Genomic DNA, 15,507 nt, shown 5'->3' on the forward strand with positions numbered 1-15,507 from the left:
TGTAATGCAAAAAATTGGCAGAAGTAAACCAAAATTATATCATATTTGCACCAAAGTATTAGAAATATGGAAAAATTTCCCTTTTCGTTCTATTTTTCAAAATGTTTACATTATTTTTAGACAAAGAAATATAATCAATGCAATTAATGGCATTTATTTATTTATCTATTTATTTATTTGTTTATTTATTGCAAGGGAGTAGGAACAGCTAGAAGTAAGGTGGCCTGTACAAGTGTGCAGTGATGGGAGCTATAGACTCAGGTGTTTCCATGGGGATGGAAAAAGACAGAAAAAGTAAGGAAGTACTTCAAAAAATGAATGAGAATGCCAATGTTCATTGCAGCATTATTCCTGATGGCCAATAGGTGAAAATAACCCAAGTGTCCATTAAAAGATAACTGGATAAACATATTGTGGTATATACATACCGTAAAATATTTTTTGGCCATAAAAAGAAACAAAGTTCTATTTTGTTTGTTTTGAGTTTCTATTTAAATTCTAGTTGGTTAACATATAGTGTTATATTGGTTTGAGGAGTAGAATTTAGTGACTCATCACTTACATATAATACCCAGTGCTCATCACAAGTGCCCTCCTTAATACCTATCGCCCATTGAGCCCATCACCCTTCCCACCTCCCCTCCAGCAGCCCTCAGTTTTTTCCTCTATAGTTAACAGTCCAAGGGCACCTGGGTGGCTCAGTTGGTTAAGCTTCTGACTTTGGCTCAGGTCATGATCTCTCGGTTCCTGAGTCTGAGCCCTGCGTGGGGCTTTGTGCTGATAGCTCAGAGCCTGGAGCCTGCTTCAGATTCTGTGTCTCCTCTCTCTGCCCCTCCCCCACTCTCACTCTGTCTCTGTTTCTCTCTCTCCCTTTCAAAATAAATAAACATTAAATCATTATTTTTAATTTTACAGTTAATAGACTATTATGGTTTGCCTCCCTCTCTTTTTTCTTCCTTTCCTTATGTTTATCTGTTGTTTCTTAAATTACACAGGAGTGAAATAATATGGTGTTTGTCTTTCTCTGACTTATTTTGGTTAGCATAATTTACTCTAGCTCCATCAACATCATTGCAAATGGCAATATTTCATCCTTTTTGATGGCTGAGTAATATTCCATTATTTGTGTGTATGTACATGTACACACAAACACCCCACATCTTCTTTATCCATTCATCAGTCAATGGACATTTGGGATCCTTCCACTTGGCTAGTGTTGTTGTTGTTGTTGTTTTAGAATTTTAAGTAATCTTTATACCCAACATGGGGCTTAAACTTATAACCCTGAGATCAAGAGTTGCATGCTCTACCAACTGAGCCAGCCAGGCACCCCTATAATTTGGCTATTGATGATGTTGCTATAAACATCAGGGTGCATGTGTCTCTTTGAATCAGTATTTTTGTATCCTCTGCGTAAATACCCAGTAGTGCAATTGCTGGGGTGTAGGGTAGTTGTGTTTTTAATTTTTTGAGGAATCTCCATGCTGTTTTCCAGAGTGGCTGCACCAGTTTGCAGTCTCACCAACAGTGTAAGAGGGTTCCCCTTTGTCCCCATCCTCATCAGCATCTGTTGTTTCCTGTGTTGCTAATTTTACCCATTCTGACAGGTGTGAGGTAGTATCTCATAGTAGTTTTGATTTGTATTAAAAGGAACAAAGTTCTGATGCATGCCACAACATGGGTGAACTTGAAAACATTGTTCTAAATGAAATAAGGCTGACATAAAATGACACGTATTGAATTATTCCACTTACATGAAATATCTAGAATTTTCCTAAATTCTTAATGATAGAAAATAGAATGAACATTACCCAGGGCTGGAAGAAGGAAAAATGGGAAAGTTATTGCTTAATGGTTACTGAATCTGTTTGGAGTGATGAAAAGTTTTCGAAATAGGTAGTGTTGATGGCAGACCACACTGTGAATGTAGTTAATGCCACTGAATTGTATAGCTATAAATGGTTAAAATGTCAAATTTTAGGATATACGTATGTCACCACAATAAAAATGTTTTTAAAAATGGATGGGAAGGATTCAGTGCCTTAATCTAGAGGAGAGAGGAGACAACTCAGGCAGAAAAACCAAGGGCTGGTTTGATAAAGGGCTTGTTGGCAAAGATCTCATGTTCTCAGACTTGAGAAACCACCAACCAAGATGTATAAAATATATCTCCTGCCAGTTGGCCGTCAGAGTAGAGGCAGGTCCTGATGTCTCTAATGACAGAATTATTCCACCTGTGGACTGGAAGAATAACAGGAGAGCTGAATTTATGCCAAAATCAAGAAATAACAGCTAGCACATACTTGAAAAATGTAAGAAATAAAGAGTAGCTCAGAGACATCTTTGAGTACAAAACACAGTCAAGAAGAACAGGCACCAAATTCAATAAGGTGGCCACAGCCTGTTCCACCAAAATAGCTGTTGATAAGTTGGAGGGAATTGAGAGAAAAATGACCGGAAGGATTAAAAATAAGATACAGGAATTTTGTAAAAACTAAAGGATTGAAAAATACAGAAAAACGTGCTCACTAAGAAGAGGTGATAATTATAATTATTTGTGCCGTAAAATTTCTTTTTTAGGAAATACAGTTATGTCAAAGTAAACCTGCACTGTATATGGACAAGGAATTAGGTCTGTATGACACACGGACAGAGAATTAAGTCACAGACTGAAGCCCTGAAAGTAAAGCCTAACAGGAAACATATATCTGAACAGAAACCACCCAGTTACCATGAAGATAGCCATCATTTCTGTGTCCTGGAAGCCGATATGAGTTTGCCATAGGCTATGGCCACCAAAAGAGCTGTGGACAGGTTAGAGGAAATTTAGAGAAAAGTGACCAGAAGGATTAAGGGACTACCAGGAATGATTCATAAAACTTTAAAATTCTGGAACACATTCTGTAGCTGAGCAAACAGGCGGGAGATGAAAGGTAGGGAAGGAGGCATCATCACAATTTAAAAGCGCTGGAGGACTGTAAACAAGAGGGAAAGAATGGAGATGTTAAGCTAGAAGAGGGATGTATACACTTTCAGGATTAATAAGTGGAAAATTTAGCACAATTATCAAGATGTATTTTCTGACTATTCTAACTCTAATTGGAATATATTTTGGTTTTAAGCTACTAAACAAGGTAAGCACCTAACGGTATATATAGTTCATGCCCTCCTGTATACCACTGATAACATCTTATTGTTAAAACAATACAGACATAGACCCCCACATACCCAACAGGAAACAATAAAAAAATGGGAAGGAATTACATTAAAATGTCATATATACGCACATCTGTTATCATCTGATATGCATTAAAAAATCTGTAAGGAAATACATTAAATTATTAATAATAGTTATATTTTGGTGGCAGGTTTATAAATAATTTTTATTTTCCTTTTCCTTTTTGCCACTTTGAGAAGCCAATGACTATAAATGCATTTACAACTGTGCATTGTTACAAACAAACTGTGCATTGTAAACAAACAAAAAAGTTTGTTTTTCAGAACCAGCACTCTGGCTCTCTTCTCCCTTTTCTTTTCCAACACGCCACAGCGAGGATGATGCAGAGGAAGCTTTTCCCAGATCAACTCATCACCTTTCAAACTGAGCCCAAACCACACAGAGTTGTTAATAAAAATAATGGGCATAATTTTTCAAGGGATTACTGATGACTAGAGCATCAAAGCAAAGCTTCATTCAGTCTGGCTGGGGCATTGATAGTGAATACACACAAATTCCTACAATCCTCTTTTCCTTTTCCCTGTTCTGGAGTACAGGAAGAATGTTACCACTTCCTGCACTTTGACTGTTCAAAACTTAAACTAGTGAAGAAAAAATGAAATGAACCGGCTTTATAATTTACAATATAGAGTGGAAACACTATGGGTAATGGGTAATGACAGACAGCTTGGAAATCCCTGACAACAGCCTGGTAGGTGAGACACTGCCAAGTCACCCCATATATGGGCCCCATAAAAAGAGTTCTTTCAGACATATGTGGATATATAGATAGATAGATGATAGACAGAAGACAGATAGATAGATAGATAGATAGATCGATAGATAGATAATTTGCTCCCAACCAAAGGCTTTTGATTTAGGAACCAGACTCCCTCTCAACAAATTTTACATTAACTTATGGCCAATTTCCTTCTGATGCAAATGACATAGAAATTTGAGTTTTTGTAGAAGTTGTTAACAAACTTAAGTGATTTAGAAGAACGACAATGGCTCTCTCTGTAACTCTGTAACTCTTCCCACAAAGAAGGAAGAAATCACTCTTTACCCCATACTTCCAACAGATCTATACCTGGTAAGATTCATCATGCAACAACTCGACATGGTCATTCTAGAATCAAGTCTCCCCCAGTAGAACTGTTAAACAATAGTCTCTTGCTACACATTTATTCCACACCCCACTGGCTGTGCTGCAGGTGGGAGCTTTAGTTCCTGTTGTGGCCAGTGTACATTATAGCGTCTCCACAAAGAGGTTGCTTTATCCTTAACCATAACACCACTGCTTTGCTCAAGTCACTGTATGGTATTTAGATACACAGCAAGGTTGGAAATTAAACCAAGTTGGAGTGTTCTCTGGGATCACCCCCCAACTCTCTTTGCTAACTACTGAGAGGTAAGCTTGAACCATTAACCGGCTGTTCAAGACCTGCATCCAGACTGTCGGCACTGACATGCTGGGGTGGGCAATCACAAAAACTTAGGCTGGACAGGAACTTACGGTCTCTTTACCCTCTGGCCCCCAGCATCATTCACTCAGATTGCAGCAACAGTCTGTTAACTGGCCCTCTTCGTCTCATTCAGAACTGCTCTGACCTGTGCCACACCGAAGCCATGGTAGTAATCCATTGGAAGACACATCTGAGTGGAGTCACTCCTCCAATTTAAGTCCCTTAAAGACTTCCTCAAAATTTGCAGGACAAAATCTAACCTCTGTAGCATGCAAATACTGATATCCTAACCTGCATGGTAATTTCATGTCTGTTTATCTGCCTCCCTCAATAGCTCTAAGTTTTGTGGAGTCAGGGATCACATCTACTCATTGTTGCATCCTGGGCTCTCCCACAAAACCAAGTATATGATAAGTACACAATATTATTTAATAAATAAGGTAATGAACTTAACTCTTCCTCTTCCACAGACTAACTCAGGCCTAGAAGTTACACAACTTGCCAAAGAGCCTGTAACAAGTAAAAGGCTTGGGTATGGCCCCCTGACTCCCATGATACCATACTGTCAATGTCCCCAAACATGGGCATTCTAGATCTCAACACCTGGTCTACCACTCTGAAGTGTTAGCAGATGCTGCTCTGTATTTAAAGAGGAACCAAAAATTAAAGATATGTATGCCACATATGTGAAATCCTTTTGCCTCCTACTTATCACTTCTGCCCATTCCTTTGACTAGTGAGTCTATTAGCCACTCTTGTTCAAATCTCTGTCTATTATATACAGTTACAACAAGATTCTGCTCATCAACTTTCAACAAAGATTTATTTAGTTTTGACATGCATGAGATACAGTTTTTGGGTCTGGACATGCCAGGATGAATTAAATTATATTCTTTGGCGTCAAGAAAGTACAATGTAGGGGTGCTTGGGTGGCTCAGTCGGTTAAGTGTCCGACTTCGGCTCAGGTCATGATCTCACAGCTCGTGAGTTCAAGCCCCGCATAGGGTTCTATGCTGACAGCTCAGAGCCTGGAGCCTGTTTCAGATTCTGTGGCTCCCTCTTTCTATTCCTTTCCCCCACTTGTGCTCTGTCTCTCTCAAAAATAAACATTAAAAAAATTTTTTTAAAGGTACAGTGTAGTCAGGGAAACATGCATGTGGACAAATAATCACAATATTGTGATTAGAGGCATATATAAGATACAGAGAATATTTTAACACTTACCAGTATACAGTAATTGTGATATTTCCTCTGCTGTGATTTTCCTGTGGTCAGGATTAGGTCCTTCCTCTCATTCCCTCCCATGTGTCTAATACACAGTAGGTACCCAGCCTAACGTATGATTGACTAGCTGACTGACTAATGCAAGGCTGGCATAAGCGAATGTGGGATCTACTCTCCACAGAGGTTCCATCCGGGAAAACTTTAGAAAGCAGATGCAGGAGATGCTTGAGCTGGATCTTAATGAATGATTAGTTCTCTACCTGGCAGATAAAAGGAGAAAGGGCATTCCATGATGGAGGGAAGCATGAGACAGCAAGATGTGTTCCCTGGGTGTGTACAACTTGGGCAGGGGGGAAGTGAAGTTGGAGAACTAGGCCAGACAGACTGTTGGGGCTTGTGAGCCTTCCTGTGGAGTCTGAATGTGATCCTCTAAGCAATGGGAAGCCATTGGAGGCATGCGAAGAATATGAGCAGATCTGTAAATTAGAAACGCAATAATGCAGTTCAGTCAGTGGAGAGGTCCCATATGTGCAATTAATTTCCAGAATATGCTTTCTTATTAAAAAAATGGTTTAACTCTACATTTCAGTCTGCCAGAGTGTTCTCAGACTCTGTGACATTCCCAGGAATACTACACGGACACCTTCTTAGCCATTTAAAGAGAATATAATAAAAAAAAAGCTTCGTTTTCATACTGAAGTATAACAACTATCAAGGTTAATTTTCCCTACTATGGGTAAAATGGTTTCTTATCTGCCTTATGTAATTCTACCTCAGAGTAAGTATTACATCTCAGAACTTAGGAGGAGTTAATGGTTACTTGCAGAATGGCAGTGCTTCAAACACTTGGTTAACTGAGTCTCCTGATGATGCTTTCTTCCCCTGTGGAGAGGGTAATTCAGTTAAATGAGTGGTCTGGTCATGACATTTTCTGCGAATAATAAGGTGCTCTTTTTGGCTTGGTTTACTTTTTAAAGGCAAACCCACTCAGATCTGCCAATTGTTCCAATTACATGGGTGCGACGCATTTTATGAAGCCTTTAGAGAACCCATCGCTAAGCCAGTGGTTGGTGGAAGCTCTTTTGAACTATCCAGAGGCATATTCTCATATTCATTTCAGAATAATAAGATGTTTAAATATTTATTTCTTTCCAATAACTGGGTAGAGCTTGGCTCTTCTTTTTAATAAATTCTGTTCAAATAATGTTGAGTCACTGCTTAGAATATATTGGCACTGAATTTTCCTTGTGGTAATGACATTCATGTCAGAGACCCACGTTGTAGCCCCAGCTCTGCCACTCACCGGTGACTGTGGGCAAATCACACGAGCACTTGTGAATTCCTTCTGGTAATTTTCAAGTTTCCTTCCAGCTCAAAATTCAAAGAGATCTGATTAGCTCAAGTACATAGAAATGCAGTAGTTACAGAACTACAAATGGTGGCAGGAGAGATTCGTATTTACGACATGTAATATTCCTTTTCAGTAATGCCACATGGTTAGAAAATTTTCAGATGGGCTTATTTTAGAAGTAATTTAAAATCTTTATATAGATATACTCATTTATTCAACAAATACTTACTAAAGACCTTTTATATACCAGACATTATATTAAAGGCTGAGACTACAATGATAAAAAAGAGAAAAAAAAGCCCCAGACTTTCTGATCGTAGAGCAGGGAAGGCAGACAATTTTAGACAAGAAATAACAATAAGCTGGAATAAGTATTATCATGGGATCCTGACTGTGAAGACAAAACACACAGCTCAGATTTCACCTGGGCTACAAGTCAGGGAAGGCTTCCCTGTGGACATACTGTCTAAACTAAAAGAATATGCATGCCTATGACTTTTATTTGGGAAACCCTAATTGAATAGAGCATGCAATAAAAATATTTATTTGCCCTAAGCCTAGACTAAGAGTTTAGGACTAAAAGAGCTCATGAAGAAGAATCTGAGTACATCTCGTAAGTATCCCCACCCTCAAGTTTTTAATCAGACATTTAATCATAAATTTACTCCCATGGGAATTCTTTTCTTGAGTCAGGTTTACAATGTATGACTAATATTATTATTTAAGAAATAATCATTCATTGTCTTTCTATAGTTACGATCATTCACTGCAGCTCGAAGAGTATATAGTAGATATACAAGAGGTTTTAATGATTTGTTGATTAATGATGAGTTTTAATTTCTCGTAGTCTTTTCTCATCTTCAATATTCCTTCATCTCGGCATTCGTAGGACAAGAATTCGATTGCACTGCCACTTGACCCTGGGGGTTTTGGAAAATCCCCTGTGTAGTAGATGTCATGTTTCCAGGACAGATCCGATGGCAAATGTTCTGTCTTGTGGCCAACACAAATTTCTCATACCATGAGTCATGAGATTTGGTTTGGAAACATGGTCACCATATGTGACAGAGACCATTGAACAGGGTAACAAAGTTAGATCTCTTCAAGAATCCAGGCGGCCCTATGCCATGCCAAAGGAAAACCATAAACAGATTGAACATTTTCAATTTAAAATCTATCCACTCTGAAGTTGCTTTGATATCCAAATTGTTTACTAAGTATTCATTGCATGTCATATATTATACATAGAGAAAGAGACAGCACACACACATATATTAAAACAGGGCTAAAAAATGAAATTATAGTTTGAAAGTTTTATAACTGCTAAACTAAGAATAGTATTTAAATTATTTTATAGATGAGAAAGATCACAGAAATTGCCTCCTTTTTAGTGTCAATGCCTTGATTTATTGTTTCCTGGTTTCATATTGTTATTCAGCACTTGCTTTATTATTTAACTTTTCTTGCTTCTTTGTCTTTTCTCTCCAATTAGATCAAAGATTCTTTGATGGTAGGCACCGTGTTCTTCCTCCAGAATACCCAATTTTGCAACTATTAGACCTTCAATGAATATTTACTTAGGGCTATGAATCGTTCAAAAACCCAGAAACAAATTAGCTACAGAACTACATATGGTGATTAAAAACATTTCAAATGATGGTTCTCAAACTTTAATGTGCTTAAGAGTTGAAAGGGAAGACTGTTAAAATGTGAACTCCCAAATCTCATTTCCAAAGACTCTTATATTATAAATCATTTCTTCATCTTTCTTCCCATAATTATTATTATTAGTAGTAGTAGTAGCAGTAGTAGCAGTGGTAAACCAAAGTAGGAAAGATGAGATACACATACTGGGTCCTTGGGACTCCACTGATGTTTCTTATAGGGGAAGGACTTTACCTATGGTGAGGTAGCTTTGTCCCTCTCCACAACCCCCTTTCCCCAAACACTCTGCTTTCTTCCTTCCTTTAATAAATACTTGTGTGTTCATTAAGTGTCAAGTATTATTCTAGGGCCTGGGGTTAAACTGGTCAACAAGATGTACAAATACTTTGCTATCTATCACAGCACTTAGATTCTACTTGGGCGGGGGGGGGGGGAAAGACAAACAATAGACAAGGAGACTTTAAGATTCTTTCAGACCTTGTTAACTAATATAAGGAAAATAAAAGAGGCTAATATGATAGAGAAGACTATTAAGGATTGAGCTATTTAAACAGTATGGTCTACAAGAAGACATGTGATCTGAGGACTGAACGACCAGAAGGAGCCACCCATGTAAAAGATCTTGGGCAAGAGCTGTCCAGGGAGAGGGGACAGCAAGTGCAAAGGTCGTCAGGCAAAATGAGGATTCAAGGATCAGCAAGGAGACCACAATGACCAGAAATGGAGAGGGAACCAGCTCAGACTCATTTACCAGGTGTGGTCTGGGCTTTGGTGTGGGAGTATCTTGGCATTACTCCTTGGGAAGCTGGAGAAATACTTCTGGCTCTCAGAATTAAGGAAGATTATGTATTTCAATAAGTGTTATATGAACACTTCTCCTATTAAAGGCAACCACATTACTGCAACTCCTCACCCATGAAAAACAGTTCATTTCATAATTCTTTTTGGTTGACAATTTGTGATAACAGGGTTTCATCACCATTGGCGGATTATATTTTGTAGTACTTGAGCACTAAAATTTAGGTCACTTTGAATTTAAGATCCAAATTATCTATCGTTGATTGGATGCCTCAAATATTGTAAAACGGAATCTCATAAATGGGACCACCTTGTATTTGAGAATTTATATGCTTTTTAAAGGAAGAATGCTTATGCCACAATCCTAAAGTAAGTCATATGGCATGTGCCTTTTTTTCTGGTTTTGAATTATTTTTCAACTCTTGCATTGACCTGTCCTATCACTCCAACTGGACATCCGTGAATTAAAAGCAAACATACTGCTACCTCCAAGCAGTTTCGTTTTGTCTGAATAACTGAGTGCTTAAGGAAGGAAAGAACCAAGGACAAGCATGTTATTAGTATGTGTAAAATCCATTCCTGGGAGCTCCTACTGAAGCAAGGAGATAGCAGCTCAGCTTCAGACCCCATTGATCACTGCTCTTTCATAAGCCATCTTAGAAAAGGGCAGCCCAGGTGACAAGTGGGCCTTCTGTGATAAGGGCTCCTGTCCATTGGAAATGGGAATCAGCTCATAGTTTCATTTCACAGGGTCCACCAGATGGCAAATGACTTTATCTACCCGGACCAGATCCGGGCTGGAAACAGAATGCATTCCATGCCCCCCTTCCACTCTGCTGGAAAAATTGGAGTTTTTCTGTGAAGGTTGCTTGATTTAGTGTGTGTGTGTGTGTGTGTATCTGTGTGTGTCTATGTGCACAAATGCACACTTAAGCGTGATTATAGTTCTAAATACAAGTTTCCAAATGCATGAAAATTGTCGTCTTTGCTTGTGTCTGGCTGATCTGGTTAGAAATCAGCAGCTTCCAAAAATGGGGACCAGCATAGTAATGGCAGGATACAGATACAGTAGCTGCAGTGACAGACATGTAACAAGATTGAAATGAGTTGGTGAAACATTTGTGGGAAAAGGTCTGGGGAAAAGGGTTGGAAATGAAGAGAAAGAATCTATCTAACAGAAAATGAAATGTCTTCATTATCACAAGAAACTCCAAGTAGCCTTCACTTAGTCACACTGGAATTACAATTTCAGCTCACATCGTTTGCGAACGAGGAAGTAGAGAATATGACCATGGAAAGTGATATTTTAAGCTTCAACACACATTGCTCATCACTGGCTTGACTTGCAGCATGTCTTTCAACAAAAGCACATAGTGATTTAATCTCAACAGTAATTTAGTCTGCAGCCGTATGAGACAAGACTATCATTGCAGACAGGCTGTGATTTGTGAAATTCAGGTGCTGGGGATTAGGACCACCTGTTGAATTTAATCTTAGAGTTATAATGTTAATACCATCATGTAACTGAACATAAACACTACATATTTATCAGACTTTGGGACCTCCAGCCATGGAGATGTGAACATTTTCCTAAATGGTATCTGTAACTCTCTCCAGATTCTGTAAATCAACAGCAAATAAAAAGTCTGTTGGAATTCTGATTCAATATGCAGTAGCATATGCCTTGGTGGTCATTACATTCGGCACATCCTATAATTTTTCTAAGGCCTGATATGAGCGTGGAAAAACAAAAAAAGCAATCAGGGTATCATCTAGCAACATAGTAAGAATAGAAAATCTTTCATTCTTTGTAAATCAGAAAAAAAAATCTTAGCAATATTCTAACAAATTTCTACCTCTGCCTAAGCAAGACTATAGGAAGATCCCAAGTAAACCTAAGGAAACAGCAACTTTTGGAGAGGACATATACACGTTACACATATACCTCCCTATAGCCATCAGAAATGAAACTTCACCCAATTTCCAGTCAGTTAGATAGTAACAGTAACGTGATTACATTTTGAGTAGAAGTTTATATTTAGTTCAGTGGGACAATTGGGATAATGCCTGGAGAGAAGGCATAAATTTTAAGATTTGCATTTGTTCTTTTGCTTGGGGTAGGGTAAACGCTGTTGATCCTTTGAGTATGGAATTTGGTGACACGTTGGTTTTCTAGGAAAGAATGCCGTTGGTATTAATTATATGCAGAGACCTTCCTGGTCACATTTATAATTCTCTGCTAAGAATTCCAAGGACTTTCACACACATTTATCATCCATATAACAACTTTACAATTTATAAAACCCTTTATTGCAGATTATGTCAAACTCCCATATGGGAGTTTCAATATTCCTTCCCAAAAAGGGCTGGTTTTCATTGTAATGAAATAAGGCTCTGAAACATTGAAAATGGAATCCAATAATATATTTGTGCAAATAGACACTGTTTTGAAAACAAATATGAGGGAATCATATTTTGCCTTATGCTATCAATGTTCTTAGCTGGTGTCTGTCCAGCAGGAGAACACAGAAAGGAAAGTATTAGGAATACCTTCCCAAAGGCAGATCAAAGCTTTCAGCAAATTTACCTTTTCACACCCCATTAATCAAAGCTTCGCAAGAGCTATCTAGCCATTTTCACTAAACAACAGCCATGAAAATCCACTAAGTTCAATAAATTCATCATATACCAGTTACACATAAACACCACATCCATCCAGTCAGAAGCAGATGTCTAAACTTTTCTAGAACTCTAGCCCTTATGGGTTGCTTTTGCACATACAGATATAAAGGGTGTAATCAATCAACATCTCCAAGAGAAAACTGAAGCTGTTCTTATAAAACTAATGACCCTCTCTACTTTTGATTTTAGGATTCTACCCCCAGCTCCTCCCCCCACCTCCAAATCACTTCCTAATGAAATCCCTTCCTCTTTTCTGCTTCCCCAAATTTTCCCCAGTACACATTCCACCTTTTCAGAGAGAATTTCCTTAAACCTTCCAGGACAGTGAACTTTCTCATCTCCGCACCCTAATAGTACTGTTTGATATCTAGCATTTCTTATACATTATACCCATCAGTCTACCTATCTAACCATCCATCCATGTTTCATGGTATGTTTTTTTTTTTTTTCCCCACAAGTATCCAAAGATCCCCAACCCTGGGTCCTTTTGACCCTCCAAAATCCTTTTGGCTGTATGCATTGCACAAATGAGTGGAAATATTTTGACTGCCACTTAAAAAAAAGTTTGACTTTTTCATGCGCGGTAAGGCCAATCTTTGTTTTTCAAGCAAAAGGACCGCCTACTAAATATTACTTTGGCTCATAACCATAAAATCTAGTAATACAAAAAGCAGAAGAGCTGCGTGGTTTCAAGAAACTCTCTAACCTTTATAGAGCAGATACAGAGTGGAACTGTGTTTTAGTAAAAACATATTAGGAGCTTCAAATAATGGGGAATATATTTAAGCTGTATTAAAATATCTTTTCAGAATCAGGAAACCTGATTAGAATTCTCCCAGAGGCTTCTCACACTGAAACCAGAGATTTATTATTTGGGGGAAAGGAGGCTCAATTTTTAAAAATCCATCTTATTAACTATTAGCCAAGCCATGCAACGGCTTCCCAGAAGGCAGAGAAAAACAGGCCCTCAACGATGAGTTTCAAGCCAATGGAAGCGGAGTTTGTGCCTCCAGCCTTCCGCGCCTGCCTTGGGACCGCTCCCCAAGGCTGTGGCAATTCTTCCCAGAGCAATCCGAAGCCGAGATCAGAGGGGAATCTTCGAGCAGGAGCCGCCGCGGCCGAGGACTGGCAGTCACTCACCCACCAGTTCCCAGCGGGGCAACGCTCAGGCTGTTACTCGCGCCATCGCCGGCTCTCCTCCCAGCAAGGGCGCGACTGGGCTGCCAAACCCGACGCTTCAGGAACCCAGCACCCACCCCCGCAGCTGCAATTTTGCGACTCAGTGGGTTTCACCTCCGGGGTCGGTTCCTGTTACGATACTGGGCTTTAGGTCCGCTCATCTCACCCCTATTCCCTGGAAAACTTTACCTCCGTCTCCAAACAGGAATTCATTCCGAGAAGGAACTCTCCCACCCCACCCCGGCGGCTCCGCTCCCCCTTCCAGCCTCCTCAAGGCACCTACTCACGGCGCCTCCCAGCCCCGGGAAAGGGGGCAGGCTCAGGTGTGCGGGATCCCCAGGCTGGGTGGTGCGCGCGCCGGTGAGCGAGCTGTCACCTTGTGGTCCGCCACGCCGAGGTATCCGTCCAACGGCCGCGGTGCAGCGGGGATCCGGGGTCTCGAGGGGGGGCTGCTCTCCGCCGACGGCTGCGCGCTGCCGGTCGCCCCTGCCTGCTGCTGCTGCTGCGGGGGCCGCTCCTTCTGGCCGCCGAGGCTGCTGTACACGAGCAACAAGCTGGTGCACATGGTGGTGAGCGCTAAACACACAGCCAGACCATGGCGCTGCGGGCGGGCGGGAGAGAGCAGAGGGGAGCTGCTGAGAGCCGAACCCGGAGGAGCGCGCCGGCGGTGACACGCGCGAGGCGGTCAGACGCTCGATGGGGGGGGGGGGGGGGGAGGTGACGGCGGCGTTCCGGGGCTGGAAGGAGGTGGCCGGGGTCCCAGCCCCCCGCGCGCCGCGGGGGCAGGAGAGGCACCGTCCTCTCGCGCACGGCAGGGGATGCTCCCGAGCGTGGCTGCTCTCGGCGGACGCCACCACCCAGATCTCTCGGCAGAGGGCAGGTGGTGCGCGGCGCCCAGCTTACGCGAGGGAAAGCGCGCCGGCCGCGAGGGCAGAGGTGGGCTCGCACTTTGAGGAGGGGCCCCCTCCCCCAGCTCCGCTGCTGGAACCTCTAGCCCTTGCACCCTCTCCTTCTTGGACCCGCGGGGCTCTACCTCGGCGATTCTTGCAAGTTTGAAATCCGACAAGAAAACCAAGAAAGTCTGCAAATGTTTCCCCCCTCCCCGCCCCTCTTAGTTTTTGCCAGGCTGTTGCTTTTGGGTATCCTCCACCCCTGAACCATGCGCCCACCCCTCCACCGCTTCTCCAGCTCTCCGTGGGGCCCCAGACCTCTCTCCCGAGATCCAGGAGCCGAGGCAACCCGAGTTCCCATCCCGGCTCTGGGATTCCGAGCCAGGCAGAACCAGGGAACCGGAAGGGGGCACCGAGCAGGTGGAAAGTTGTCCCTTTGTAACAGGCGACCTCGCGGCGCAGGGGTAGGCGCCCTGGAGCTCTCCCGCGCGCCCCGGGGACGCTGCGTCCCGGGGTCCCCGCCTCTGCTCAGAGGAGTTGCAACAAATGACTCACCATCAGGGTCTTCATTTTGGGCACCTCTTTTGTGAGGAATCCTCAGGCACACGCGTCCGGAGCCACTTTTTCTTGGAGGGTTTCCATGGTGGGTGATGGGGGGGCAGGTGGCTCTGATTTTCGCCCGGCTGCCAGCCGCGGCTGAGTGGGTAGGAGAGCCGCGGGACCCAGGAAGCGCGGCTGTTGCAGAGATTAGAGACAGAATTAAAACTGAACCGGACCCTCGTAGTCTCTCAGTGATCTACACAACTGCCGCCTGCCGCCGCCTGCTGGGTCCTAAAGACCTCTGCATCTCCCCCTTTCCCGCCCCCAAATAATAATCTTTTCAGCCGAGTGGAATTTCTGGGGCGAGAGAGTTAACCGTGCCAATGTACCCACCTATTGGTCCGAGGGCTTATTTATCTTTTATGAAGTCATCAAGTAAAAACGAAGGAGAACCCCATTGGATTCTGAACATGATAGCCATTTGAAAATTTGCAA

General features: G+C 41.8%; 1 protein-coding gene across 2 annotated transcripts in view; it reads right to left on the bottom strand.

Annotated features, from left to right (window-relative positions):
- Positions 1–15,042, bottom strand: part of ST6GALNAC5 (ST6 N-acetylgalactosaminide alpha-2,6-sialyltransferase 5) — a 170,060-nt gene extending 155,018 nt beyond the window's left edge. For both annotated transcript variants that reach the window (XM_047085354.1, XM_047085356.1), the window contains exons 1-2: positions 15,028–15,042; positions 13,959–14,183 (exon numbers count right to left, since the gene is read on the bottom strand). In XM_047085354.1, the coding sequence (XP_046941310.1) occupies positions 13,959–14,183; positions 15,028–15,042 (240 nt within the window). The remainder of the gene's footprint in view (positions 1–13,958; positions 14,184–15,027) is intronic.
- Between the last annotated feature and the right edge of the window lie 465 nt (positions 15,043–15,507).

This window comes from Lynx rufus, unplaced genomic scaffold, assembly GCF_022079265.1.
Source record: "Lynx rufus isolate CCGP_SWC_20201006 ecotype Redwood Valley unplaced genomic scaffold, mLynRuf1.p SCAF_2, whole genome shotgun sequence".
In the NCBI taxonomy this organism is placed as follows: domain Eukaryota; kingdom Metazoa; phylum Chordata; class Mammalia; order Carnivora; family Felidae; genus Lynx; species Lynx rufus.